Here is a 26,667-nt window from a genome sequence, read left to right as displayed (position 1 = left end):
ATGTCCAACAGCAGCTCCATCAGCCAGTTCCTCCTCCTGCCCTTTGCAGACACACGGGAGCTGCAGCTCCTGCACTTCTGCCTCTTCCTGGACATCTACCTGGCTGCTCTCCTGGGCAATGGCCTCATCATCATCACCATAGCCTGTGACCAACACCTCCACACCCCCATGTACTTCTTCCTCCTCAACCTCTCACTCATTGACATGGGATGCATGTCAACAACTCTACCAAAATCCATGGCAAATTCCTTGTGGAACACCAGGGTCATCTCGTTCTGGGGATGTGCTGCACAGGTCTTTCTGTTTTTCTTCTTGGCTGGTGCAGAGATTTCTCTTCTCACTGTCATGGCCTATGACCGCTACGTTGCCATCTGCCACCCCCTGCACTACGGGACCCTCCTGGGCAGCAGAGCTTGTGTCCACATGGCAGCAGCTGCCTGGGGCAGTGGGTTTCTCAATGGTGTGCTGCACACAGCAAATACATTTTCACTGCCCCTCTGCCATGGCAATACTGTTGACCAGTTCTTCTGTGAAATCCCCCAGATCCTCAAGCTCTCCTGCTCAGATGCCTACCTCACGGAAACTGGTGTCATTGTTGTCAGTGTCTGTTTAGGTTTTGGCTGTTGTGTGTTCATCATGGTGTCCTATGTGCAGATCTTCAGGGCTGTGTTTAGGATCCCATCAAAGCAGGGAAAACATAAAGCATTTTCCATGTGCATCCCTCACCTGGCCGTGGTCTCCCTGTTTGTCAGCACTGCCATGTTTGCCTACCTGAAGCCCCCCTCAATCTCCTCTCTCTTTTTGGACCTGGTAGTGGCATTTCTTTACTCCGTGTTTCCACCAGCACTGAACCCCCTCATCTACAGCATGAGGAACCAGGAGCTCAAGAGTGCCATGTGTAAACTAGTGACTGGATGTTTCTAAGCAATAAAAGGCTTATCTTCTGCATGTCACTGACCATGTAACTCATGTCAGGACCAGTCTGAATTTGTAGTATTTTTGGTTTGAGGTTGCTATTTTTTTTCCTTTCTAGTTTCTCTAAGTATGATAACATGGTTCACATTCATCCCATTCCTAATGCAGTATGTCACAATCTTCTGTGACCCAGACTCAGCACCAGCTGTGCTCTCTTTGCATCATTCATGTATCTGTTGAACCTCTTGGTTGAACTAAGAGAGGAAGTAGACAAGCTAAGGAGCATCAGGGAGTCAGAACATGGGATAGATTGGTGGACCCACACCCTGAGCTCCCTGAAACAAGAGAAGAGACAAGCACCAGAAAACACACCTGATGAGATGGAAGTGGAATCAACCCCCCATCAGTATGTAGGTAGGAACTTAAAGGGGCACAGTGAGTGGAAACTAGTCCACAAAAGTGGCAGGAAGAATACCACCTCCTTGCCCATGCCTCCTCTCCAGATTTCTCTAAACAGTACATATGAAGCTCTTACTGATCTTCTTACTCCGTTCCTGGAGGACCAGGAAGGGAACAATGTGGCTCCTGATTTGACCATGCCAGAGGAGTACCCAAGGTGAGAGAGACATACCCCTCGAATCACTACAACAGCAACAAGAAAGAAAAGATTGTAGGAGACTCCCTGCTACAGGGAGGGGAGGGACCAATATGTAGGGCAGAACCTACTCACAGGGAGGTCTGTGGCCTCCCATAGCCCGGGTTAGGGATATCACTAGGAAACCTCCTCGTCTGGTACGTCCCTCAGACTACTACCCACTACTGCTTTGCCATGGTGGGGGGTTGGAGGCTGAGTGATGAAGCTGTAGTACATTGTCCAAGGGCAATCAAGAGGGACTTCAGGGCCCTTGGATGACTAGTGAGGGAATCTGGGGCCCAGGTGGTTTTTTCCTCCCTCCTTCCAGTACCAGGCAGTGATATTGGATGGGATAGGCAGATCCAATCTATTAGTACATGGCTCTGGAGCTGGTGCACACGTAATAATTCTGGGGTTTTTGACAATGGGATGGCCTACATGGTACCATGCTTGCAGGTGTCACATGGGAACCACCCTTTCTCATAGAGGAAAGAGGGTCTTTGCCCAGGAGCTTGCAGGGCTCACAGACAGGGCTTTAAACAAGATTGGGGGTGTGGGGGAGGGGAATATAGCAGGCTTGCCCATGACAAAGTGCGAAAGGACACAGTATGGTTGGAGGGAAGGGGTACAGGTATGGTCCCTCCATGTGTTGCCTCAGGTTGTGTTCAAGATGTTGGTGATTTTAAGGCAAAAATGGGGGGCTCAGCTTGGTCCCTGAAATGTCTGCACACCAACGTACTCAGTATGGGCAAAACACACTAGGAGCTCAAAGTAACTGTATGTCGAGAAGCCTATGACTTAGTTGCCATCATAGAAATTTGGTGGGATGATTCTCACAACTGCAGTGCTGTGAGGGATGGGTATAATCTCTCCAAGAGGAAAAGGTGAGAAAGGAGAGGTGGTGGGGTAGCCCTCTGTCTATGGGATTGTCTAGATTGTCTGGAGTTTAATGGGGGTGATGATAAGGTTGAGTGCTCATGGGTTAGAACTAGAGGGAAGGCCAGCAAGGTGGAAATCCTGGTGGGAGTCTTTTACAGAGCACCCAACAAGGACAAAGAGGTAGATGAAATATTCTTCAGCCAGCTGGGAGTAGCATCACCATCGTTGGTCTTTCTTCTTGTGGGTGACTTCAACCTAGCAGGTATCTCCTAGGTAGACAACACAGCAGAGAGGGGTCAGTCTAGAAGGTTCTTGGAGTGTGTGGGAGATAACTTCCTGATGCAGCTGGTTAGTGATCCAACACGGAAAGGTGCCCTGCTCGACCTGTTGTTCACAAACAGAAGACTTGTGGATGAGGTGGTGCTTGGAGGCTGTCTTGTGCACAGTGATCATGAAATGATAGAGTTCTCAATTCTTGGGGAAGGAAGAGGGGTGGCAGAACCACCACCCTGGACTTCTGGAGGGTGGACTTTGTCCTGTTGAGGAAACTTGTGGATTGAGTCCCCAAGGAGAAAGTGTTGGAAAATAAAGGAGCTCAGGAAGGCTGGATGCTCCTCAAGAATGAGGTCCTGAAGGAGCAGGAGCAAGCCATCCCAGTGTGCTGGATTTCAAGTCAAGGGGGAAGACGACTGGCCTGGCTGAACAGAGATCTTTGGCTGGAACTCAGGAGGAAAAGGAGAGCATATAATTGTTGGAAGAAAGGGCAGGTGACCCAGGAGGAGTACAGGGCTGAGGTGAGGCTATGCAGGAAAAACTAAGGAGGGCCAAAGCCCAAAGAGGGCTCAAGCTGGTCACTACTGTAAAAGATTGCAGGAAGAAATTCTATAAATATGTTAATAACAAAAGGAGGGCCAGGGAGAATCTCCCACCTTTATTGGATGCTGGGGGAACCATTGTGATGAAGGATGAAGAAAAGGTTAAGATACTTAATACATTTTTTGCCTCAGTCTTTAGTAGTAGGACCAATTGGCCTCCTGATTCCCAGACCCCTGAGTGGTAAGATGAGAATGGGAAGTTAACCCATTAAGCCTTCATAGTCCCAGGATAATTTTTAATGACCTGCTCAGCCACTTAGATCCCCACAAGTCAATGGGTCTGGATAGGGTACACCCAAGGGCACTGAGGGAGCTGGCAGAAGTGCTCGCCCAGCCACTTCCCCTTATTTACCAGCAGTCCTTGCTGACTGAGGTGGCTCTGCCTGACTGGAAGCTGGAACATGTGATGCCCACCTACAAAAAGGGACAGAGGAAGGACCCAGAGAACTACAGGCCTGCCATCATGCAACAAATGCGGGACACTCAGGTGATCAGGCCCAGTCAGCAGGGGTTCAGGAAAGGCAGATCGTGCTCTACCAACCCGATCTCCTTCTACGACAAGGTGACCTGCTGCTTAGTGGATGAGGGGAAGGCTGTGGATTTGGTCTACCTGGACTCCAGTAAAGATTTTGACACTGTTTCCTGCAGCATCCTCCTAGAGAAACTAGCTGCCCATGGATTAGATGGGTATATTCTTTGCTGGGTTAAAAAATGGCTGGATGGACAGGCCCAGAGAGTTTTGGTGAATGGAGTTAAGTCCAGCTTGCGACAGGTCACATGTGGTATTCCCCAGGGCTCAGTGCTGGGGCCCATCCTCTTTAAGATCTATGTTAATGATCTGAATGAGGGGATCGAGTGCACCCTCAGCAAGGTTGTAGATGACACCAATTTGTGTGGGGAATGTTGATCTGCTGGGAGGCAGGAAGGCTCTGCAGAGAAACCTGGACAGGCTGGATTGATGGGCAGAGGCCAGTTTTATGGGGGTCAACAAATCTGAGTGCCAGGTCCTGCACTTTGGTCACAATAACCCCAGGCAACGCTACAGGCCTGGGAAAGAGTGGTTGGAGAGCTCCCTGAAGGAGAATGACCTGGGGGTATTAGTGGACAGATGGCTGAACATGAGCCAGCACTGTGCCCAGGTGGCCAAGAAGGCCAACAGCATTCTGGCCTGGATCAGGAATAGTGTGACCAGCAGGAGTAGGGAAGTGATTGTTCCATTATCCTCAGCTCTGGTGAGGCTGCACCTCGAGTGCTGTGTCCAGTTTTGGGCCCCTCACTACAAGAAGGATGTTGAGATGCTGGATCATGTCTAAAGAAGGGCAACAAAACTGGTGAAAGGTTTGGAGCACAAGTCCTAAGAGGAATGACTGAGGGAGCTGGGGATTTTTGGTCTTAAGAAAAGGAAGCTGAGGGGAGACCTTATCGCTCTCTACAACTACCTGCAAGGAGGGTGTAGAGAGGTGAGGGTTGGTCAGTTTGCTCAGGTAACAAGTGATAGGGAGAGAGGAAATGGTTTTAAATTGCACCAGGAGAGATTTAGGTTAGATATGAGGAAATATTTCCCCACTGAAAGAATAGTCAAATATTGGAAAAGGCTTCCCAGGGAGGTGGTGTAGTCGCCATCGCTGGAGGTATTTAAAACATGTGTAGATGTTGTGCTTGAGGACATGGTCAAGAGGTGGACTAGGCCTTGATGATCTTAAATGTCTCTTCCAATCTAAGTGATTCCACGCCAGAATCGACATTGCAAATGCTTTCTCCTTGAGTCTTTTTGCAGCAGAGCACAGGCCACAGTTTGCTGTCACTTGGAAGGGAATTCAGTACACTTGGAATCAACTGCCCCTGGGCTGGAAACACAGCCCCACCATCTGTCAAGGACTGATCCAGCAATGTCTCCTCCAACCAACAAAAAGGAGACACAAGCTGTCCTAGGCACTGTGGGTGTCCTGGTTCTGGCCAGGCCAGAGCTCACCTCCCCAAGCAGCCAGCACAGGTGAGCTGAGCTAGCCCAGGCTGTTTTCCACACCACCTGACATCACTTCCCCATAAAATGTGCTGGTTGGGGAGGGGTACTTCTAGGTGCCTCCAGGCTAGTCTGAGTGGGGACAGGGCATCTGTTTGGTCCTTAGCTCTAGTAGCACTGTTATCATTGGTGTGGTAGGGTACTCTGTGTTATCACCTGGTCTGACTGTTGTTTGCCAAGAGATGTTATTGTTCCTCTTTTCAGAGTAATGCCTGAGGGACAGGACCTGTCTTCCCTGGGCTGGGGTCAGGGCTTGGCCTTTCTCCTTCATGAAACCAACCCAGGGCTTTCTCAGCATCTCAGCTGCTTGTACATTGCCTTTGCCTACCAGCCAACATGGCCTCCAATTACCTGTGCTAACGAGTCCCTGGGGAGGCTCAGCCAGCAATGGCTCTCAGTGGGACTCATTAATACTTCAGGGGACTTTGGCTTCTACTTTTGACACGGCGTTTTTTGTGTAATTTCCTCTCAGTATCTGAGCTTCAAGGACTCAGCACCAAATGCACCCCAGAGCTCATTAAAAATAAAAAAGCAAGCCCTAACGAGCTATGTCTCTTCATGTATTATCTTCAAGTCTTCAAGAGATGTACAGATCATTGAAGCTGTTTCAAAGGGAGCTCAGAGTAAAATTGATTTCTTTTTAAGGGTGTAGGTTATTATTTTCACTGTAGAGGAGAGGTGACAACCTCTGACTGAGGTTGATCCAGGGGGTCTCCTAAGGAGGTCTGGACTGGTCTGAAAAAGGGTTCCTTGAGGTAGTGGGGACAACCTTGCTGCACATCTCCACAAGCCCACCATGACTCTCACCGCCAACTGGGACTTGCATCCCTTGTCCTTACATCAGGTCTCTCTGCTGCACTCCACAGTGGGGCATTACAGCCCCTCTGTAGCAGCTCCCCTGCTTTCCTTAGAGAACTGGCTGCACACAGGCAGCACACAGGGAGTTATTTTCCCAACAACACAAGAAACCTGACAAGATTCACCATTAAATTCAACACTCCTCACTCTGTGCCAAGTGCAATCTGCCACCCGTGAGGTTCACCTGCCACAAAGCTTAACCATGTGAGAGATGTTCTAGTGAGGAAGGAGACTGTGAAATCACTGCAACTCAAGAGCTGGCTAAAGACAGAATGAGTCAGACAACTGCCAGAAAGGCAAGGGTTTAACTCCCTGGAACTCAGAGCAGCAGCTGGATGGTTGGGAGGTGTCTGAATGGTCCAAGGGAAGGGAAATCTGGAGAGCAACCACAAGTGCTGGTGTGCAGATCCACTGCCAAGTGGTGCTTTCTGTCATGGTCATAGAATCGCCCGAGTTGGAAGGGACCCATAAGGATCATCCAGTCCAACTCCTGGCTCCACACAGGGCCAGCCAAGTCAGAGCAAGGGACTGAGTGCATCATCCAGATGCTTCTTGAACTTGGTCAAGCTCAGGGCTGTGGCCACTTCCCTGGGCAGCCTGTTCCAGGGCCGGACCTCCCTCTCAGTAAAGAACCTCTCCTTCATATCTAGCCTAAACCTCCCCTGTCACAGCTTCATGCTGTTCCCTCAGCTTCTATCACTGCCCACCAAAGAGAGATCAGCACCTGCTCCTTCTCTCCCCCTCCTCATGATGCCTCAGACTGCAATGAGGTCTCCCCTCAGCCTCCTTTTCTCCAGGCTGAACAAACCAGGGGGCTTCAGCCTCTCCCCATGAGACTTCCCCTCCAGACTCTTCACCATCCTCATTGTCTCCTCTGGACACTTCCCAATATTTTAATGTCCCTCTTGTCCTGTGGTGCCCAAAACTGCACCCAGCACTTGAGGTGAGGCTGCACCAGCACAGTGTAGAGCAGGACAATCCCCTCCCTGGACCGGCTGGCAATGCCATGCTTGATGCACCCCAGGACACGCTTGGCCCTCCTGGCTGCCTGGGCACACTGCTGGCTTGTGTTTAACTTGCTGTCGACCAAGACCCCCAAATCCCTCCAGTGTCTGACCCCCCAGTCTGTATGTGCAGCCAGGGCTGCCCCTTCCCAGGTGCAGGATCTGGTGCTTCCCCTTGTTAAACTCCATGGTGTTGGTGACTGCCCAGCTCCATGACCTGTCCAGGTCTCTGCAAGGCTTCTCCACGCTCAGCAGAGTCAACAGCTCCTCCCAATTTGGTGTCATATGCAAATTTACTTAAGACACCCTCTAGTCCACTTGTCTGGTCATTTATGGAAACATTAAAAAGAATCACAGAATCACAAGGTTGGAAAAGACCTTTAAGATCATCAAGTCCAACTGTTCCCATCCTAAGCTAAACCATATCACTAAGTACCTCATCGACCTGTTTTTTAAACACATCCATGGAAGGCGACTCCACCCCCTTCCTAGGCGGCCTGTTCCAGGCCCTGACAACTCTTTCAGTAAAAAATTCTTCCTAACATCTGATCTGACCCTGCCCTTGTGCAGCTTGGTGCCATTTACCCTTGTCCCATATCCTATCCCCTGGCTGAAGAGACCATTGCCCACCTCTCTGCACCCGCCTGTCAGGTCAGTGTAGGTGGGGAGAAGGTCTCCCCTCAGCCTCCTCTTCTCCAGGCTGAACACCCCCAGCTCCCTCAGCTGCTCCTCAGAGGATTTGCCCTCCAGCCCCTTCCCCAGCCTGCTTGCCCTTCTCTGGACTCACTCCAGGACCTCAGTGTCCTTCTTATGGTGAGGAGCCCAGAACTGGACTCAGCACTCAAGGTGCAGTCTCACCAATGCCCAGTACAGGGGCACAATCCCCTCCCCAGACCTACTGGCCACACTGTTTTTGATACAAGCCAAGATGCCGTTGTCCTTCCTGGCCTCCTGGGTGTTGCAGAATGGCTTGAGAAGCAAGGCCATGAGCCTGTGGAGCAGCTGTCCAAGCAGTCGCCTGTGTAGCTCAGTCAGACCAGGCCCCACGCCGTGTTGGTGAGAACAGAAGGGTCAACAATCGGTCAGGGTGTTCTTGTGTCTCGTGCAGCAAGGCCACAAGATGTGGGAGCAGGAGGTGTGATAAGGATTCAGTGCTCCTGGGACTGAGAAAGAGACATGATTCCCAGTCTGCCAGATGGGTGGAGTATGTAAATGTAACCTTTAGCTAAGAGCCAATTAGAATACAACAAGTACAACATGTGGTAGGAACAGTATCAAAGGAAGGGTGTGCTTGCCATGAAGTTGAAGTTGCTTTATCAGTCACACTGATTGGCAGCATCTTCCCTCTCGTCGTGGCACCCATCCTTGGTAACAGTCTTGGTAATAGTCTCTTCCCATGAGGGAATATGGGGTAAATTTGGGAATTAGGAAATTTGGGGGGAAAATATACAATTTTGGGGGAAACGTGAGGATTTTGGGGGAGATATGAGGATTTGGGGGAATTCCTGGTTCCTTGGGCATGGAGAACATCCTGGAACAATCAGAGGTGAAGCTGGATGAGTCATGGCCTGGATTCCAGGAAGAATTTGGGTGAAATTACAAATGTTCTGGGGTTTGTGCTTGAACAAGACCTGGATCTGTGTGCCAGGACACTGGGGAGATGCCAGGAGGTGGGGACATGGCGATGGGGTAGTGACCACCATCAGCACCACCACCACCATCTCTGGCTCAGCAGTAGGTGGCCGTGTCATCGTCACTGACTGATGATGCGTATCGGGCGTCCCAACCATCTCCAGCCCCTTCCCAGAAAACCCATCCCAGGGTCTTTGATGGTTGGATCAAGAGTTGACCCAGTTGACCCAACCCTTGGCCATTGCCCTGTGGCTTTGGCTGTTTCCCTCTAACATCAACCCCTTTCACCCCAACACTCAACAATCACCCCAACCCTCAACTGGTCACCCCAACCCTTTACTCCCTCAGTGTCAGAGCATTCTCTGTGTCCCTCCCCCCTCCCCCCCCCCCCCCCCGAGCATCATTTGTGTTTCTTGACAGTGGCAGAGATGTTACTCTGTGTGGGACTCCACATCAGTGGCTTTGGCAGCAGAGAGGCAGTGGGAGCCCCAGTGAGAAGAGAAATTGGGTTCCCCATTCTGGTTCCCCATGTCCAGGCAGCCCTGCAGCAGCCCTACTGCTGCCATCAGCTGAGCACATCAGCAGAGGGGGTGCTGCTCTGTGAGGGTGGGTTTAGAAAGGGCACAAATGCCAGACTGGGACAGGGGTAAGGGAGGAGGGGGGGAACATGAGGAAAGATCCCAGACACACCAGGGTCACTGAGGAAGGAGGGGGAGGAGGAGTTCCCTCCCACAGAGTTAAGAAGGAGAAAAATACCCCTTCCTACCCCAAAGGCTTTAATAGGAACAAGTGGGGAGGCACAGAGTAACCACAGGAGAATAAACAGAGAGCAAACCCCGGGCTGTTTCTGCTGCCCCTGGGAGAAGGGAGACGGTTCCCTGGTGTTCAGGGCTCTCCCAGCTGCACAGACCTCTCCTCCCTCCTGGCTGCACCCAGCTGCATGGGCGGGATGGGCTGTGCTGGCCCAGGGCTCAGGGACTGCTGTGCACTGAGCTCTGGTGTCACAGCCTTGGTGTCCTCAGGGGGATGTGCCAGAGACACCTCTTCAGCATCATCATAGCCTGTGCTGTCCTGGGGAGGGGACCAGGCATCTTCCTCAGCTCCAGGGGCCTCAGCACGTCTCTGGGGGTGCAGGTGTGTCCCTGCAAGCAGCAAGGCAGCCCACTGAGTGATCGTCCCATGAGGTGCCCGTCCTGACCTGTACATAACCTTCCTCCCTTCTCCTCACCAGTGGAGAAATGTTTACCTCCCTCTTCCACCAAGGGTCCCCCCCAGAAAACTCCTGGGGCACGTTAGTCTATTGCCAGACTGTGGGCTCTCAATATGGCAGCAATTCATCTGGCACCCCAGGAACCCACAGTGCTGTCTGTCCCTCTCACCTCCAGGTGCATCCCTGGGACCAGCTCCATCCTCTGGTGCCCTGGGCATTTCCCAGTCTCCTTGCCCAGACACAGGATCCTCCCCAGGCTCAGAAACCTCCCTGGCATCGTCATAGCCATCTGCTGGGTCACCTCTGGGCAGGACAGGCACGTCTGAAAGGGGAGGGGAGATGCTGACAGTGAGAAGACATGTCCTGTGGAGCAGAAGAAGGGAGGATGGGCAGGGACCTGGGCCTTAGACACTGGACTTGGCAGCACCAGAGGATTCCCCTGCCCATTTCCTCCCCTGCTGCTCACAGTGACACTGGTGTCCATCACAAGTGTGCAGGGAGGAGAGATCCACCCCTTCCTGCCCCCCATTACCTGTTGCTGATCCTGGACCATCCTCCTCCTCAATGTCCTCATAGTGAGCCTGCATCTTGGTCAGGGACCCCTCTGAATAGGATCCTGGAGAGAAGTGATGGAAGTTTTATGGGGTGAGTTCTGCTGACCCAGCTTGTGCTCAGTGCTGCTGGGGACAGGGGACCCACCGAGCCCGGGCTGCATTGGACCAGGGCTCAGGAGTTCCCTTGCTCTCCTGGGAAAAACCCCAACTCACAGGGGCTCCCAGAGCCCCTTCCCTCACCCCTCAGGTGACAATGGGATGTAGGGACATGCAGTGAGGGGCTGTCCACTGGCTGGGACAGGATGAGCTGGTGAGGATGAAGCTCTTCTCCAACACCAATACCTGGCTGCTCTCCCCACAGAACCCACAGCCCCAGTGCTGCAGGGACCTTGGGCCAGGGGGCTGCAGGGGGTCAGTGTTAGGTGGTTGCCAGGGGAAAGAGCCTTAGAGATATGGCCCCCATGAGGGACCCACACCCACCTGACATGCTGAACCTTGCCTGCTTCTCCAATGCTGGTCTGTACCCGATCTCCTCGTACAGGGCCTCAGGGAAGGGCTCCCAGGCTCGCTCAGAGGCTGCAGACAGAGGCAGGGCTGGCTCAGGGATGTGGCTCAGGGATGGGCAGGGAAGGGATGGATCCTGATCTGCTCCCCCTGCCCTGTTCCCCTGGCTCAGCCCAGGGCTGTCCCCACAGCACAGCCCCACTGTGCTCTCCAGTCACTGCTGCCACTTCCTCAGGAAGGGCAATGTCCCCATGGAGATGGTCAGGGGCAGCAACACCCTCACACCATCCCTCAGAGACAGCCCTTGTGCCCCTCTGGACCCTGGATCCTGTTCCTGGTGCTGAGCTTGGAGCAGCTCCTGCCTTTCCTCTGCCCTGGAGCTGTCCACTCTCTGCCCAGTGCATCCATTACACAGCCCCTGCCCTGCTGGGGGGAGGTAAGGGTTGGATGGAGGAACAGCCAGGGGTCCTGATGCTAAAAGGATGGGAGGTGCTGCCCAGTGATTCTCCCAGCATCTCGCACCCCCAGCGCCCCCTCCCCATCTCCCCAGAGCACTCCCAGTGGCACATCCTCATCTATCCCCCTTTATCCCATCTCCCCAGCCCAGAGCCCCCTCCCCATCTCCCCAGAGCACTCTCAGTGGCACATCCTCATCTATCCCCCCTTTATCCCATCTCCCCAGCCCAGAGCCCCCTCCCCATCTCCCCAGAGCACTCCCAGTGGCACATCCTCATCTATCCCCCCTTTATCCCATCTCCCCAGCCCAGAGCCCCCTCCCCATTTCCCCAGAGCACTCCCAGTGTCACATCCTCATCTATCCCCCTTTATCCCATCTCCCCAGCCCAGAGCCCCCTCCCCATCTCCCCAAAGCCCCCTCCCCATCTCCCCAGAGCACTCTCAGTGGCACATCCTCATCTATCCCCCCTTTATCCCATCTCCCCAGCCCAGAGCCCCCTCCCCATCTCCCCAGAGCACTCTCAGTGGCACATCCTCATCTATCCCCCTTTATCCCATCTCCCCAGCCCAGAGCCCCCTCCCCATCTCCCCAGAGCACTCTCAGTGGCACATCCTCATCTATCCCCCCTTTATCCCATCTCCCCAGCCCAGAGCCCCCTCCCCATTTCCCCAGAGCACTCCCAGTGTCACATCCTCATCTATCCCCCTTTATCCCATCTCCCCAGCCCAGAGCCCCCTCCCCATCTCCCCAGAGCACTCTCAGTGGCACATCCTCATCTATCCCCCCTTTATCCCATCTCCCCAGCCCAGAGCCCCCTCCCCATCTCCCCAGAGCACTCTCAGTGGCACATCCTCATCTATCCCCCTTTATCCCATCTCCCCAGCCCAGAGCCCCCTCCCCATCTCCCCAGAGCACTCTCAGTGGCACATCCTCATCTATCCCCCCTTTATCCCATCTCCCCAGCCCAGAGCCCCCTCCCCATCTCCCCAGAGCACTCCCAGTGTCACATCCTCATCTATCCCCCCTTTATCCCATCTCCCCAGCCCAGAGCCCCCTCCCCATCTCCCCAGAGCACTCCCAGTGTCACATCCTCATCTATCCCCCTTTATCCCATCTCCCCAGCCCAGAGCCCCCTCCCCATCTCCCCAGAGCACTGCCAGTGCCACATCCTCATCTATCCCCCCTTTATCCCATCTCCCCAGCCCAGAGCCCCCTCCCCATCTCCCCAGAGCACTCCCAGTGTCACATCCTCATCTATCCCCCTTTATCCCATCTCCCCAGCCCAGAGCCCCCTCCCCATCTCCCCAAAGCCCCCTCCCCATCTCCCCAGAGCACTCCCAGTGGCACATCCTCATCTATCCCCCTTTATCCCATCTCCCCAGCCCAGCTGTGCCGTTTCTCTCCTGGCCCCATCCCTGACTCCCCCCATGTCTGGACTCTCTCCCCCTTCCTGCTGGTTCCCGTGCTCAGGCAGTCAACGGGGTGACACATGGGACTGTGGGCAGCACACACTCCTGTCCCTCAGCTCTGCCTGTACCACTCACTGACACCCCACAGCACCCCTGGCCTTGCCAACACCCATCTTCACCTGGGAGCATGGAGAACAAACCCACCTCTGCGCCCAGCCCTGGCGCTCCACGCTTGCCCAGCCAGGAGGGCCAGGAGCAAGCAGAGAAGGGCTCCCAGGATGATGCAGATGATGACAAGCAAGGTCTCCCTCCTGCTGCTGGTCGGACGGCCCCGAGTGGCATCTGCACAGGCAGGAAGCCAGAAATAGCAGCCCCAGGACTGGGAGAGGTGGGGGGCTGTGACACCACAGTCCTGACCCTGTGACACCGGGGTAAGGGACCCCAGGGGTGAGTGATGGGGAAGGTCCCACCCTTCTGGGGACTGGCATCACACGTCAGTAAGTCCTTCCCTGGCAAGGAGCCCCTTTCCCCTTGCTGTGGGTCACAGCCTGGTCCTGGGAAGAGCCAGCGCTGACACACAGGGCAGGTTACCTGCTCGGGGGGTTGGTGCTGCGGTCCTGGGTGCAGCTGCAGAGGAGGAGAAGGAGAGCTGTGGGTTAACTGGGATACTGTGGGTAATGGGAATACTGAGGGGCTGGTTACTGGGGACACTGGTGGGGTGGTTACTGACAATAATGGTGGGGCTGCCATGTGGCTGCCATGGGGCTCTCCCAACCAGTATGCACCCACCCCCAAAACTGTACAACCCCCCCAAAAACCATTATATACCCCCCAAAACTAGTATGAACCCTCCAAGCCAGTACAGAACTACCCAAACCCAGTATAGATGCCCTAAAACCAGTAAAAAACCCAAAACATGTATGAAACCCCAGAAACAAGTACAGAACTCCCAAGACCGGTATAAAACCTCACAAACCAGTATGAATTCCCCTAAATGAGTATGGACCGCCAAAACCAGTATAGAATCTCCCAAACCAGTATAGAACCCCAAACCTGTACAGAACCTCCTCAAACCAGTATGAACCCCCAATAAAACCAGTACAGAATCCCCTCAAACCAGTATAGACCCCCCTGAAAACCAGAATGTACCCCCGAGACCAGTATGAACACCCCAAAACCAGTATAGCACCCCTCAAACCAGTATAGAACCCTGAAAAACAGCTGCAGAGGAGGAGGAGGAGACGTGCTTAGAGTCTGGGTGTTCAGGTCTTGGGGAGCCTCCTCTCAGACACCCCGAGGGTGTGTGCCTCCCCCAGGCTCTGCTGGCAGCCTGGCTGCCCACTGCTGCTGAATGTGTGGGGTCTGAGAGCTGAAGGCTCCTTTGTGCCACCACCAGCAGCAGAAGGGTCTGGCATGGAAAAGAAAAGCCCCTGTGGGCTCTGTCTGTGTCTGACAGTGCCCAGAAGGGAGCAGAATCTGGGGATGCTGGTGCCCAGGTGACTCAGAGTTACCCTGGCAGGTGATGTGGGTCTCATCGCGCAGGTCGGTGCAGGACTGTGGGTGCCAGGGAGCGGAGGGACACTGCCAGAAGGAGGTGTCACTCTTCCCACACTCCACACGATCCACCCAGGCAGGGCCACGCAGTGTGCCATAAGTTGGGAATGGATCCAAGGATACTGCATCCCCGCAGCCCAGCTCCTTGCAGGCCAGAGACACCGTTTGGAGAGTCATTGAGTTGGAGCAAACGCTGCCCCAGGTCCCGTTATAGAAAACCTGCAGGCGCCTGGAGCAGCTGCCGGTCTTCTCCAGCCTCAGGGCCACAAACTCTGGGAGGAGAGACACCAAAGGGAAGAGGATGGTGCAGGGCTGTAGGATCCCCTGAAGCCCCCAGACAAGGAAAATGCATGGCCAGACAGTCGCCCTGGCAGCCCCTGACAGACAGACAACCCTTCCCTCCATTGTCTCCCCAGAGACGCCATGTGGGACAGAGAGGACCTGTGTGTGGGTGTCCCCAGCATGGGCTTGGGCAGGGGCTCAGCAGCAGTCAGGGACAGCCTCGGCCATTGCCAGCTCTCCCCTTGTCCCCACCTCCCCTGTCCCTGGGCTCCCAGCACAGCTCCCAGCACAGACCTGAGCAGACGACTCCGGCATCCTCTTTGTGCCCGCAGTCGGGCTGCCCCCAGGGCCGTGCCGGGCAGTCCCAGAGAGCAGCTTCGGCCCCCGAGCAGCTCACGCTGCCCAGCCAGACCTGCCCGGCGCCTTCCCCGAAGGCAGCAGAGCCAACGGCCTCCACCGCCCCTCCGCAGCCCAGCTGCTGGCAGACGACGGCGGCGTCGGGCAGGTCCCAGCTGTCATCGCAGACGCTCCCCCAGCTGCCCCGGTAGGAGATCTCCACTCTGCCTGCACAGCGCCCGGGCCCGTTCACCAGCCGCACCCGACGGCTCCCTGCAGCAGGAAGAAGCCCAGCTGCTGTCAGGGGGTGGTGCCCACCCAGCCCAGAGCCCGGGGGTCCCTGCAGTGCCACTCACCCCGGCAAACGACCCCCACGTCCTCGGCAATCCCAGCTGCCAGCGCGCTCTCGGGCAGGGAGGTGTTGCAGAGGGTCAGGTTGGACTCATGCCCTGCGCACCGCACCCCTCGCAGCCCCACAGGACCCGTCCCTCTCTCAGGCTTTGGGGGGTTGTAGGCTCTCTCTGCCTCTCCACACCGCAGCTGCCGGCACACCACGCTGGCCTCCTGCACGTCCCACTGGTCATCCAGGACTCTGCCCCAGGTCCCGCGCTGGAAGATCTCCACTCGCCCATCACACCGGCTGCCTCCACCCACCAGCCGCAGGGCCCCGGAGCTGTCTGAGCCTGGGGAGAGCAGCCATGGCCCAGCCTCAGCTGCACCAGAGAGCCCAGAGACCTGCAGTGTCTCTCCAGGCTCTAGAAACCTCACAGTGCCTTAGAGCTCTGCTACCTGCCCCTGGGCTGTGCAGTGACCTTTAGGAGCAGGTTTGCCCATGGTCCTTGAGCTCTCCTGGGCAAGACAACACCCAAAACCTGCCTGTTGAGGCAGATGGAGCAGCTCCCACACGAGCAACTCTCACAGGACCAGATGGTACAATGGGGATGGGCAGAAGTAGGACAAAACTTGCTCATCCTCAGGAGTAGCATTGCTACTGCTGAGCCATGGGGCACCCCACACATCTCTGCCCCCCTGCACCCCTGGGTTCAGGGACTCTGAGCCTGCCAGTTTCCCAGCAGGGCAGAGATGTCTGACCCTGTTCAGTGTCAGCTCTCCCACCTCAGAGCGTTCAGTTGGAGCAGATCAAGCTCTCCAGATCACTCCAGGTGAAGGGAGTTTTTCTCCAGGGAGAAGCTCACCCTGCACCCACCATGGGATCCCTTGCTTTGGGTGGCCATGTCACACCCCAGGGTAAATGGGGGTAAGACTCTGTTTTCCCAGCACTCACCTGAGCAAATGACAGCAGCGTCCCTGTGGTGGGAGCATGGGGAGGCTCCCAGGGCAGTCACTGGGCACTGTCCCAGCTGGGCTTCAGTCCCGTCACAGTGGAATGACTCTCTCCAGGTGGGGCCGGTGCCTCTCCCAAAACGCCCTCCTCCAGGAAGGGCCTCAGCAAACCCGCAGCCGAGGTGGCGACAGAGAACGTGGGCGTCCAAGAGGTCCCAGTGGGAGTCACAGAGGGTGCCCCAGGTCCCCAGCACCTGGACCTCCACCCGCCCATCACAAGCCGTGCTGCCATTCACCAGCCTGAACCCTGTGTACTCTGGGGACAGAGGAAGAGGAGAAAAGGGTCGTTGGTGCTCTTCACATGTGGCAGCTGTAGGACTGGCCAGATGGACAGCCTTCCTTCCTCCTCCTTCTGCAATCTCTTAGGGCTGCAGAAAACATCACCCCTCCTGCCTTCAAACCCAGTTGTGTGTCCTGTCCCCATCCTGCTCCCTCCCCCCAGCTCATCCACATCACTCAGCACCCCACCCTGAGTCCTTACTTGTGCAGATGACACTGGCATCGTTGGCGTGGGTGCAGGGTGGGTCCCTGGGGGACCCTGTGGGGCAGAAGGCGAGAGAGGACTCATTCCCCAAGCACTGCAGCTCTCTGTCCCAGATGGAACCAACACCTTCTCCAAAAGGAGCTGCCCCAGGGATGGACAGGGCTACCCCACACTGCAGCTCTTCACAGACCACGTCAGCGGCTTTGGGACCAAAGTCTGAGTCACAGACAGTTTTCCACTGGTTCTCATCATGGATCTCCACTCGTCCTGAGCAGGCGCTGCCCCCTCCAACCAGCTGCACAAACCCTGGAGCAAACAAAGACCCCTGTGAGTTCTCAGAGCCCTCTGGCAACGTCCTGAGCATGTCTCACCCCATCTCTCAGGTGGCTACAGGCCAAGAGCCTCACAACCATCCCAGCAGCTCCCAGTGGGTGCTGATGGCACAAACCCACCAGAGCCCCTCCCTGCTCTCAAGAAATCAGCACAGCACTGGGGGCTGGCTGTTCTCCCACAGCCACAGCCACAGGCTCTGCTCAGATAAACTGCTGCTCTTCTGGAGACCCTGGGTTGCTGGGCACCAGCCCCAGGCCCCGAAGCACCCATGGGTGATGGGCCCCTGGAGATGGGCCCAGGTGCTGTTGGCTGTGGCAGCCTGCTCTGAATCACCAAGCTCGGGGCCAGGCACTGGAACCCCTTGGAGCCACCAGAAATGCCCCCAGAGGGTTTTGCAGTGTGGGTGTACCCACAGCCACTGTCTGCACCAGCCCCCAGCTCCAGCACCCACCCAGGGAGGGGTCCTCATCCAGAGCAAGAGCATACGACAGGTGTGCACAGCACCCATCTCCCTGCTTTAGGCACCCACAGAGGGTGGGCTGAGCTATGTCAGGGGTCAGGATGTTTCAGGTTCCTGCTGGGTTTTTCTTTGGGGACCAGGAATGACAATCCCAGCTCAGCAGTGTGACTGGCCATACTGGGCTTTTCTCCAGTAACCTCTTGTTTCCCTTAGACCACAGCCTGGTCCCCCTCTCTCCGTCTGACTACAGAAGTGGGGAATGGGCTGTACCCTTACCTGAACACGTCACTCCAGCACCCCAACTGTGATAGCACTGCCCTGAGACTCTCTTTTTGCAGTCAGATAGGGAAGACTCAGTACCACGACACTCAACATCAGCCATCCAAATGGGGCCAGATCCTGGCCCAAAGTGTGCAATGTCATGAGCTTCAACAGCATCCCCACAGCGCAGCTGCTTGCAAACCACTGCAGCATCAGTCTTGTCCCATAAGGAGCCACACACTGTCCCCCACTGTCCCTGTTGTTTCACCTCCACTCTTCCAGCACAGCGTCCACCACCATTTTCCAGCCTCACCTCTGCAGCCCCTGAAACACAAACATGGGAACTTCAGGAGAGCACTGAGCCCTAGACCACAGGTCTGGAGGTTCCTCCTTCCCAGGAACCAGTGTGCATGATGTACCCTTCCATGCTGTCCTCAGGGCAATGTCAGGCTCACATTTATCCCCAAGGCTTTCACCATGCTGGAGGTGCTCAGCTCTAACCCCACTGGGTTATTCACAACCCCACAGCCAGCACCACCTCCTCCAAACTCAACCACCACCTTCCCCTTCCCACCCATATACTGTGCTCGGATCTTCACAGGGCACAATCTCCCCACAAGCCCAGACCCCCCCTGCAACAGCCCTGTGCCCCCAGACCCACAGGGAAAGGATCAAGGTCAGTTGACTTGAGCACTGTCTGCCCCTCATCTCAGTGGCACCTCCAAAGACACCCCATTCTCACAGATACCTCGATGTTCCCACTAGTGCCCACTGACCCTCTCTGTGGGACAAGGATGCTGCACTTACCCCTGCACAGATGAACCCAGACAAGCAGCCACAGCAGCTGAGGGGACAGGAGTCCCTCCATCCCCAGCCTCAGCCTCCTGTCCTGCTGGAACAGCCCTGCAGCAGCACACTCCCTGTCACAGATCCTGGGGACCCACAGAGACGACAGTGATGAAAGGGTAATATATGTCTTAGATGCAGACCCAGCTGCATGAGGAGCCAATCAAAGCAGCAGCCCCTTTTTAGTCGTTATCGGGAGGTATCTCCCCTCCGACACAGCCCAGCCCTCCAATGAACTCCTCCAGCTCCGTTCATGACCATATATGAGGGACACAGAGGTCCCGCTGCGCATGTCACGGTCACTGGGGCAGGGGATGGTCATGGGACAAGCTGGGTGTGGAGGAGAAATGGGTCTGTCCCCGCTCGGTCCCTGCTGGGGGCACTGGGAGCAACGAGCATCTCCTCTGCTGGGCTCATCCAAGAACCCAAGGCCAAGAACGTCCAGGCACCGCCAAGCCGTGGGAGCCACGGAGCTGGGACTGCTGCGGGTCTGTGTCAGGCTGGAAGGGAAACAGCCCCTGCTCCTGCTCCAGCCCCGCTGTGCTGGGAGCAGCAGCTGGGACAAGCCCTTGGCCAGGGCCAGAGCTCCACCCCAGGGGTGCTGGCTGGCCCCTTCCTCCCCGCAGAGCCCCACGGCGGGTCCCTCGCAGGAGCCCGGGCTGGGCCATGTCCCTGCCCTGGCAGCAGACACGCAGCCCAGGGGCTCAGCCGTGTCCCTGGCTCTCAGCGTGTCACCCAGGGGCCGTTATTCCCCCCGGGCAGAGCGGGAGCTGGAGCCTGCAGGTGCACAAACCACAGCCCACGTGGCCTCGCAGCGCTCGCCCTGCTCCCCCCGGGCAGCAGCCTGTGGTTTCCTGCTGGCACCGTGCCCAGGCACATCCCTACAGTGCCCTGAGACAGCCCCAGCCCCACTGCTCCAGCCCCACTGCAGCTCCTGAGCCCTGGAATGCCCCTCTGATGCACAGGGCTGCTCTGCACCCAGCCCATGGCCACGGGCTGCCCTTGGCGATGTGACCTCACACCCTCCTGCTGCCACCGCTCTCTGCTCCTCAGTTCAAGGGATGGTGACCTCACTCACGAGTCCCTGTGTCCCACGGGGGTGGGTGCTGTGTGCAGGCTTCTGGGGATGATGGTTCTTCCTAAAAGCCATATTTGGGTGAGGCCCAACTCTGCTTTTGATGACATCAGAAGGGCCCCCACAAGCCATGTGCCTTCTCTTGGCATCACAGCTACTCCAGCACCAATGAAATCACAATGTCACACACAAGCAATATGCACACTCCTGGCCTATCCACCCCTCAGGCAAAGGTGATGTCACAGCATCTACCACTGCCATGTCCCCATTCCTGGCTTGTCTGGTACTGAGGCAGACCTGACATCACAAGGACATTTCCTAAACACCGGCCAGTTCCTGGCCTATTATCCACTCAGACGCCAGTAGCCTCAGAAGCTCCTACACTATCTATAATTGCGCTCCTGGCCTATTAGCTACTCAGGCTAATGAGATTTCCTGAGAACCCAGACAGCCAATAGGCCCTTTCCTGGCCTCTCATGCATTCAGGCAGAAATGATCTCACAACCTTCCAAACTTTGGACTTTTGTCTCTCCTATCAGCTACTCAGGAACCTGTAACACAACAAACACCCACACAGATTATCTGCTTGCTCCTGCCTGGTCAGCTCTTCAGGAAGGCCCAGTGTGCAAATGGTTCCTGATGTGTGAATGGCTCCTGGTGTGTGAATGGCTCCTGATATCTCTCCTGATATATTTCAGGTGGGATGTGGAAGGAATGCTCTCCTGATGTTTTCAGGGTGGCTCCTTCACAGTCATTAGGTCCTTGGCACAAGCCACTTTAAGACTGATGGGTGGTGGTGAGGTGGTGTGGTAGGAATGAGATTTGGTAGTTGAGAGGAAAAAGGGGGGGATGGTTCAGTTGGTGATTGTTAAGGTATATTTCCAGTACCTCACAAGGCTAATAGAATGTTTATTAGAGTGACAGAGGTGAAAGGTCGCGATTGCCATTGCTTAATGAACTTACTGCAAGAGAGGTAATATAATATATTCTGCTTGAGAAACTGGCTACCACCAGCCTGGACAAACACAGTCTATGTAAAAAGCTGGCGGGATGGCCAGGCCCGAAGAGTTGTGGTAAATGGAGCCAAATCCAGCTGGAGACTGGTCACAAATGGTGTACCCCAGGGCTCAGTCCTGGGTCTGGTTCTGTTCAATGTCTTCATCAGTGACCTGGATGAAGGGATCAAATGTTCTCTCAGTAAGTTTGCAGATGACACTAAGCTGGGAGGAAGTGCCAATCAGCCTGAGGGGAGGGAGGCTCTTCAGAGGGATCTGGACGGGCTGGATCAATGGGCTGAGATCATTGGGATGAGCTTCAACAAGGCCAAGTGGTGCAGGGTCCTGAACTTGGAACATAACAACCCTGTGCAGTACTGCAGGCTTGGGGAAGAGTGGCTAGGAAGTTGCCTGGCAGAGAAGGACCTGGGGCTGTTGGTTGAAATCTGGCTGAAAAGGAGCCAGCAGTGTGCCCAGGTGGACAAGAAAGCCAACAGCATCCTGGCTTGTATCAGGAACAGTGTGACCAGTGGGGCCAGGGAGGTGATCTTACCCCTATCGCCACCTTTGTGAGGTCTCACCTTGAGTACTGTGTGCAGTTTTCAGCACCACAGTATAGGAAGGACATCGAGGTGCTGGAGAGGGTGCAGAGAAAGGAAAATAAGCTGATTAGGGGTCAGGAGAGCAGGTCTCATGAGGAGAGGCTGAGGAGGTAGGGTTCTTCAGCCTGGAGAAGAGGAGGCTGAGGGGAGACGTTCTTGCTCTGTACAGCTACCTGAGCAGAGGTTGTAGTGAGGTGGGTACTGGCCTCTTCTCCCTAAAAGCTAGTGACAGGACAAGAGGAAGTGGTCTCAAGTTAATCCAGGGGAGGTTCAGGTTGGGTATTAGGAAAAATGTCTTCACCAAAAGAGTGGTGAAGCACTTGAAGAGGCTGCCCAGGTAGGTGGGGGAATCGAGGTACCTGGGGCTGTTCAACAAACAGGTAGACGTGGAGTTTTGGGAGATAGTTTACTGGTTGTGTTGGGGCAGGTCTGACCGGGGGACTTGATGATATCTTGAAGGTCTTTTCCAACCTTAATGATCCTATGATTCTACAAACTCCTCATGCTGTTGGCTGGTGACAGACACCACCATCAGAGGAAACTATTTGAAACAGCTGACCAAATGGAGATTCACTCCAGGGAAACCTGAGAAACTATTCCATTCTGGCCAACACGAACCTCTGGAAGGTCACAAGGAGAAATGGCCAGTCCTGCTGAAGAAGGAAGAAGAACCTCATTCCTCAAGGCAGGCCTTCACCTGACCGGCTGAGCAGTAACACCTCGGAGTAGGACCACACACACCAGTGGTGCACACTCATCATGAACAAGGCTACCAGCATACTCGTCTGCACCTCAAAAGCATGGCCACCCAGCTCATCTGGAGATGGATGGAGTGTGGTTTCAGAGGTGGTGACGTTTTACTCAATGTTGGGAAACAGCACGAGAAGGAAAGAATGGAACCAAGAGAAACCTTCGTAGTTGAGGCTGGATCTGAGGAAGAGCCCTGAGCTCTGTGGGTGGGACAGGACAGCCCTTCCCAGGGGCTGGGGGCAGGGTTACCCAGCGTCAGAGCCATCTTGACATTGCCTTTGCCTACCTGTCATCATGGCTTCCTGTCTCCCACTCTAACCAGCCCCAGTGTTGCTCTGTCAGTGATGGCCCTCAGGGTACCCATTACTGCTCCAAGAGACGTTGGAGTCTGCATGACTTTAATTCCTACTGAAGTTTCATCAGTTTCCCCTCAGGGTTCATGGACTCAGCCTCAAACCCACCAGAGGGGTCATTAACATGCCTTGGGCTGATCCTCTGCTGCTGAGCTGCTCCAGGCTGCTGGGATGGAAGGAGCTCTTGGCAGCAGGCTGCTCTGCAGACAGCTCTGCCAAGGAGCAGCTCTTCTGCAAAGAGCAGCAGGGAGAAGGTCACTGCCAGGGTACCTCAGGGAGATGAGCAAGGCAGAATAAGACCTTAAAGGCTGTGAGGACTGGGAGGATGACTGAGAGCGCAACAGAAGAGGAAGCTTTACAGCCTCTGACACAGTAAGTCTCAGGGTGCAGGGCAGTGCAGGTGTGAGTCCTGGAGACATCTCCTAAAGCTGGCACAGCCCAAGGGATCTGTAAGGAGAGGGCTTTTTTAAGGCAATTTCTGAAGAGCTGTGAAGCCACAGTGTGCAGCTGGAGGTACCAAGGGCTGTTGCTTCAGAGGAGGGTCCCTGCACCCCAGGGGCTGTGTGCTGGGGCAGGGACTCTGCTGCCTTCCAGGGTCAGCATTCAGTCTGCCCAGGGAGCTCCCCATGGGGCTGTAGGGAGAAGCTGTGGGTGGAAGGAGTAACTCCCTCCTAGGCCAGCCCAGGGTCCTTCTGCTATCGATAGGGGTGCTGTGTGTGTGTGTCCAGGCTGCTTACAGCTCCAGATGTCCAAATGTCTCACCTGGGACATTTCACAGGCACTATCAAGGTAGGGGCTACTTGGGACAAAGGTGCTTTCCGGGGTCAGTGCTTCTCCTTTCAGATTGAATGGTAGATGGAGCTGTCAGGTCTGCACAGGAGATGATGGACATTACATTGAGTGATGAGCAGGTTTTTCAAAGAACCCAAGAGTCACAACACCTACCTCAGCCTACAGACAGCATTGTCATCACCTCTGTGGTCTCTTCAGGGTTTATTTGAACTCTCCAACAGAGAGGTGCCCCTGGGCAGTGTGTGGTGCTCAGGAGGTGTCTGCAGGACAGACCTGAGTACTCAGAAGGTGGGATGGGGGTCTGTCAGCAAGCACAGGGAGGAGGTGTGGGGAAGGAGAAACCCTTCCTGGCAAACAGAGCTCCAAGCAGCAGAGCCATGGGCAGGGAGTGAGAGGAAACTTCTAACAAAACTCAGACAGGATTAATTCAGGCAGTTGTCTTTTGGTCCTGCACTGTGGATGTCTGCTGGGCAATAAGCTGGCTGTCCAATTAAGACATCTCATCTTCAAGAGACCTGTCTTTCTGTTTTTTCCATCCCACTGGGATTTAATGCTGCCCCCCTTTAAAGGCATTACTCTCCTTTAGTGCCTAAAAGAGTGCTGAGCCATGTCTTGTGGGTTCCCAGTCTCCTCTCAGGTTCCCTTGCTTTTTTCTGAGAGGGATTGTTTCCTGTCCTCTCCATCACAACTCCACCTCTGTGCTGGAAAAAAAAAAGAGTTCATAGATCTATCCTTTGAAACAGAATTCCCCTGCTTCCATCAGGGTAAAGTTACATTTTCTTTAAAGAGTGATTTTATGTGCACAGTCATCATCGAGGAAGAAGAAGGGAAAGCACAGGGCAGTTGGGAATGAGACCGATGGGCATGGCAACTCTCCTGTCTCTGCACTGAGCCCCAGCTTGCTGAGCCCTTTTGCCTGGCTGCTCCACACCTTCTCAGAGGTTTTCTACCTCTAAAAATAGGACTGGCATGATGTGATGGTGGACAGAAAGAAACACTGTATGAGAAAGTCCTCATAAAGACATGCTGAGCCTCTCTTCCACTCTTCCAATCAATGGAATCTGAAATTTTCTATTAAGGGTGAATCGTGTATGAAATCCTTTCTGAAGTGTGCAGTCCTGGGCTCCCCACCATAAGAAGGACATTGAGGTCCTTGAGCAAGTGCAGAGAAGGGCAACCAGGCTGGTGAAGGGGCTGGAGGCCAAATCCTGTGAGGAATGGCAGACGCAGCTGGGGATGTTTAGCCTGGAGAAGAGGAGGCTGAGGGGAGACCTTCTCACCACCTACAACTACCTGAAGGGAGGTTGTAGAGAGGTGGGCAATGGTCTTTTCAGCCAGGTGACAGGAGATAGCACAAGGGGCAATGGCATGAAGCTGGGCCAGGGCAGGGTTAGATTGGATATTAGAAAAAAATTGTTTTACTGAAGGAGTTTTCAGGGGCTGGAACAGGCTGCCCAGGAGGGGGCTGAGTCACCTTCCCAGGATGTGTTCAAAAAAAGGGTTGATGAGGTACTTAGGGATATGGTTTAGCACAGTATGGGAATGGTTGGACTCAATGATCTTCAAAGGTCTCTTCCAACCTTGTGACTCTTGTGATCTTCTTGTAATATCGGAGGTGTGAAGCACCCGTTCCCATTTGCTCAGTGCAACAGGACAGAGCTGATTCTGTGGCAGCACACTGGAAGAGGTCCTGCTCCTTAAAGCACTCTCAGCCAGCACAGAGCAAAGAGAGGAAATGCTTTGGGGGTTAGATTGGGCTGGGATGTGTATTAAAAATGTCTGTCCTAATCTTCCTCTGCCTTCTCCTTTTTAGGACAATGCCCCCATGCAAAGAACCAGATAATGTCCAACAGCAGCTGCATCACTGAGTTCCTCCTCCTGGCATTTGCAGACACACGGGAGCTGCAGCTCCTGCACTTCTGGCTTTTCCTGGGCATCTACCTGGCTGCCCTGATGGGCAATGGCCTCATCATCATCACCATAGCCTGTGACCACCACCTCCACACACCTATGTACTTCTTCCTCCTCAACCTCTCCCTCCTCGACCTTGGATTCATCTCCACCACTGTCCCTAAAGCCATGGTCAATTCCCTCTGGGGAACCACGGCCATCTCCTACACAGCCTGTGCTTCACAGATCTTTTTCTTTTACTTTCTGGTATCAGCAGAGTTTTCCCTTCTCACAGTCATGGCCTATGACCACTACGTTGCCATCTGCCTCCCCCTGCACTACGGGACCCTCCTGGGCAGCAGAGCTTGTGTCCACATGGCAGCAGCTGCCTGGGGTGGTGGGTTTCTCTATGCTGTGCTGCACACAACCAATACATTTTTTATACCTCTCTGCAAGAGCAATACCCTGGACCAGTTCTTCTGTGACATTCCACAGATCCTGAAGCTCTCTAGCCCAGAAAACTTCCTGAGGGAATCTGATCTTATTGTTCTTAGTGCCTGTTTATTCTTTGTGTGTTTTGTGTTCATTGTGGTGTCTTATGTGCAGATCTTCAGGGCTGTGCTGAGGATCCCCTCGCAGCAGGGACGGCACAAAGCCTTTTCCACCTGCCTCCCTCACCTGGCCGTGGTCTCCCTGTTCATCAGCACTGGCATGTTTGCCTACCTAAAGCCCACATATATCTCCTCCCTATCCCTGGACTTGGTGGTGGCTTGCTTGTACTCGGTGGTGCCTCCAGCAGTGAATGCCCTCATCTACAGCATGAGGAACCAGGAGCTCAAGGATGCTGTGTGGAAACTGCTGACTAGGTGTTTTTCAGGTCCCATGTACTGCCTGTTGTCTTCTGCATATCACTCGTATCATAATTAAGTCTTTTGCCAGAGATTCTCTCAAGAACAAGCCCAAGGAACAGACTCAAAAGAAACTGTTGCTATGCTTGTTTTCCCATGGGTGCAGTAGGATGAGAGCAGGGTCCCATGTTCTCCATGGACTGAGGTGTGGCTTGGATATCCCTTGTAAGAGGCCAGCACTCATGTAGATGATGAATGGACTCAAACTAACATGCTGTTGGCTCTACAGGCTGTGATAGGTCTGATTACAGGGGGGTGGTTTTCAGGAAGGAATCAGGAGTTTCCTGGAGAGCACAGGAGTTCTGAAAGGAGGGCATGTGCCAGGATTCCAGGACTGAATGGATCCCAGGGGGCACGAGCCTTTCCAAGGTGAAGTGACCCAGAGATCAAATGCTAAATCTGGGTGTGAACCATGAAGTGAGAGTTCTGCAACTGCAGGGGACACAGC

The 26,667-nt window shown here is 54.7% G+C and overlaps 1 protein-coding gene across 1 annotated transcript; it reads left to right on the top strand.

The window, feature by feature from the left end:
• LOC311203014 (olfactory receptor 14I1-like) lies at window positions 1-26,238 on the top strand (the record flags this gene model as incomplete). Its single annotated transcript, XM_084277652.1, has 2 exons — window positions 1-319; window positions 25,586-26,238. 2 exons carry the CDS (start codon window positions 1-3, stop codon window positions 26,236-26,238), a joined length of 972 nt encoding a protein of 323 aa, XP_084133778.1.
• Window positions 26,239-26,667: the final 429 nt, after the last annotated feature.

Source organism: Gallinula chloropus (genome assembly GCF_964237585.1).
Source record: "Gallinula chloropus genome assembly, chromosome: 34".
Lineage (NCBI taxonomy): Eukaryota > Metazoa > Chordata > Aves > Gruiformes > Rallidae > Gallinula > Gallinula chloropus.
Note: the sequence above shows the minus strand (reverse complement) of the source record. Positions and strands in the feature narration are given on the sequence as shown.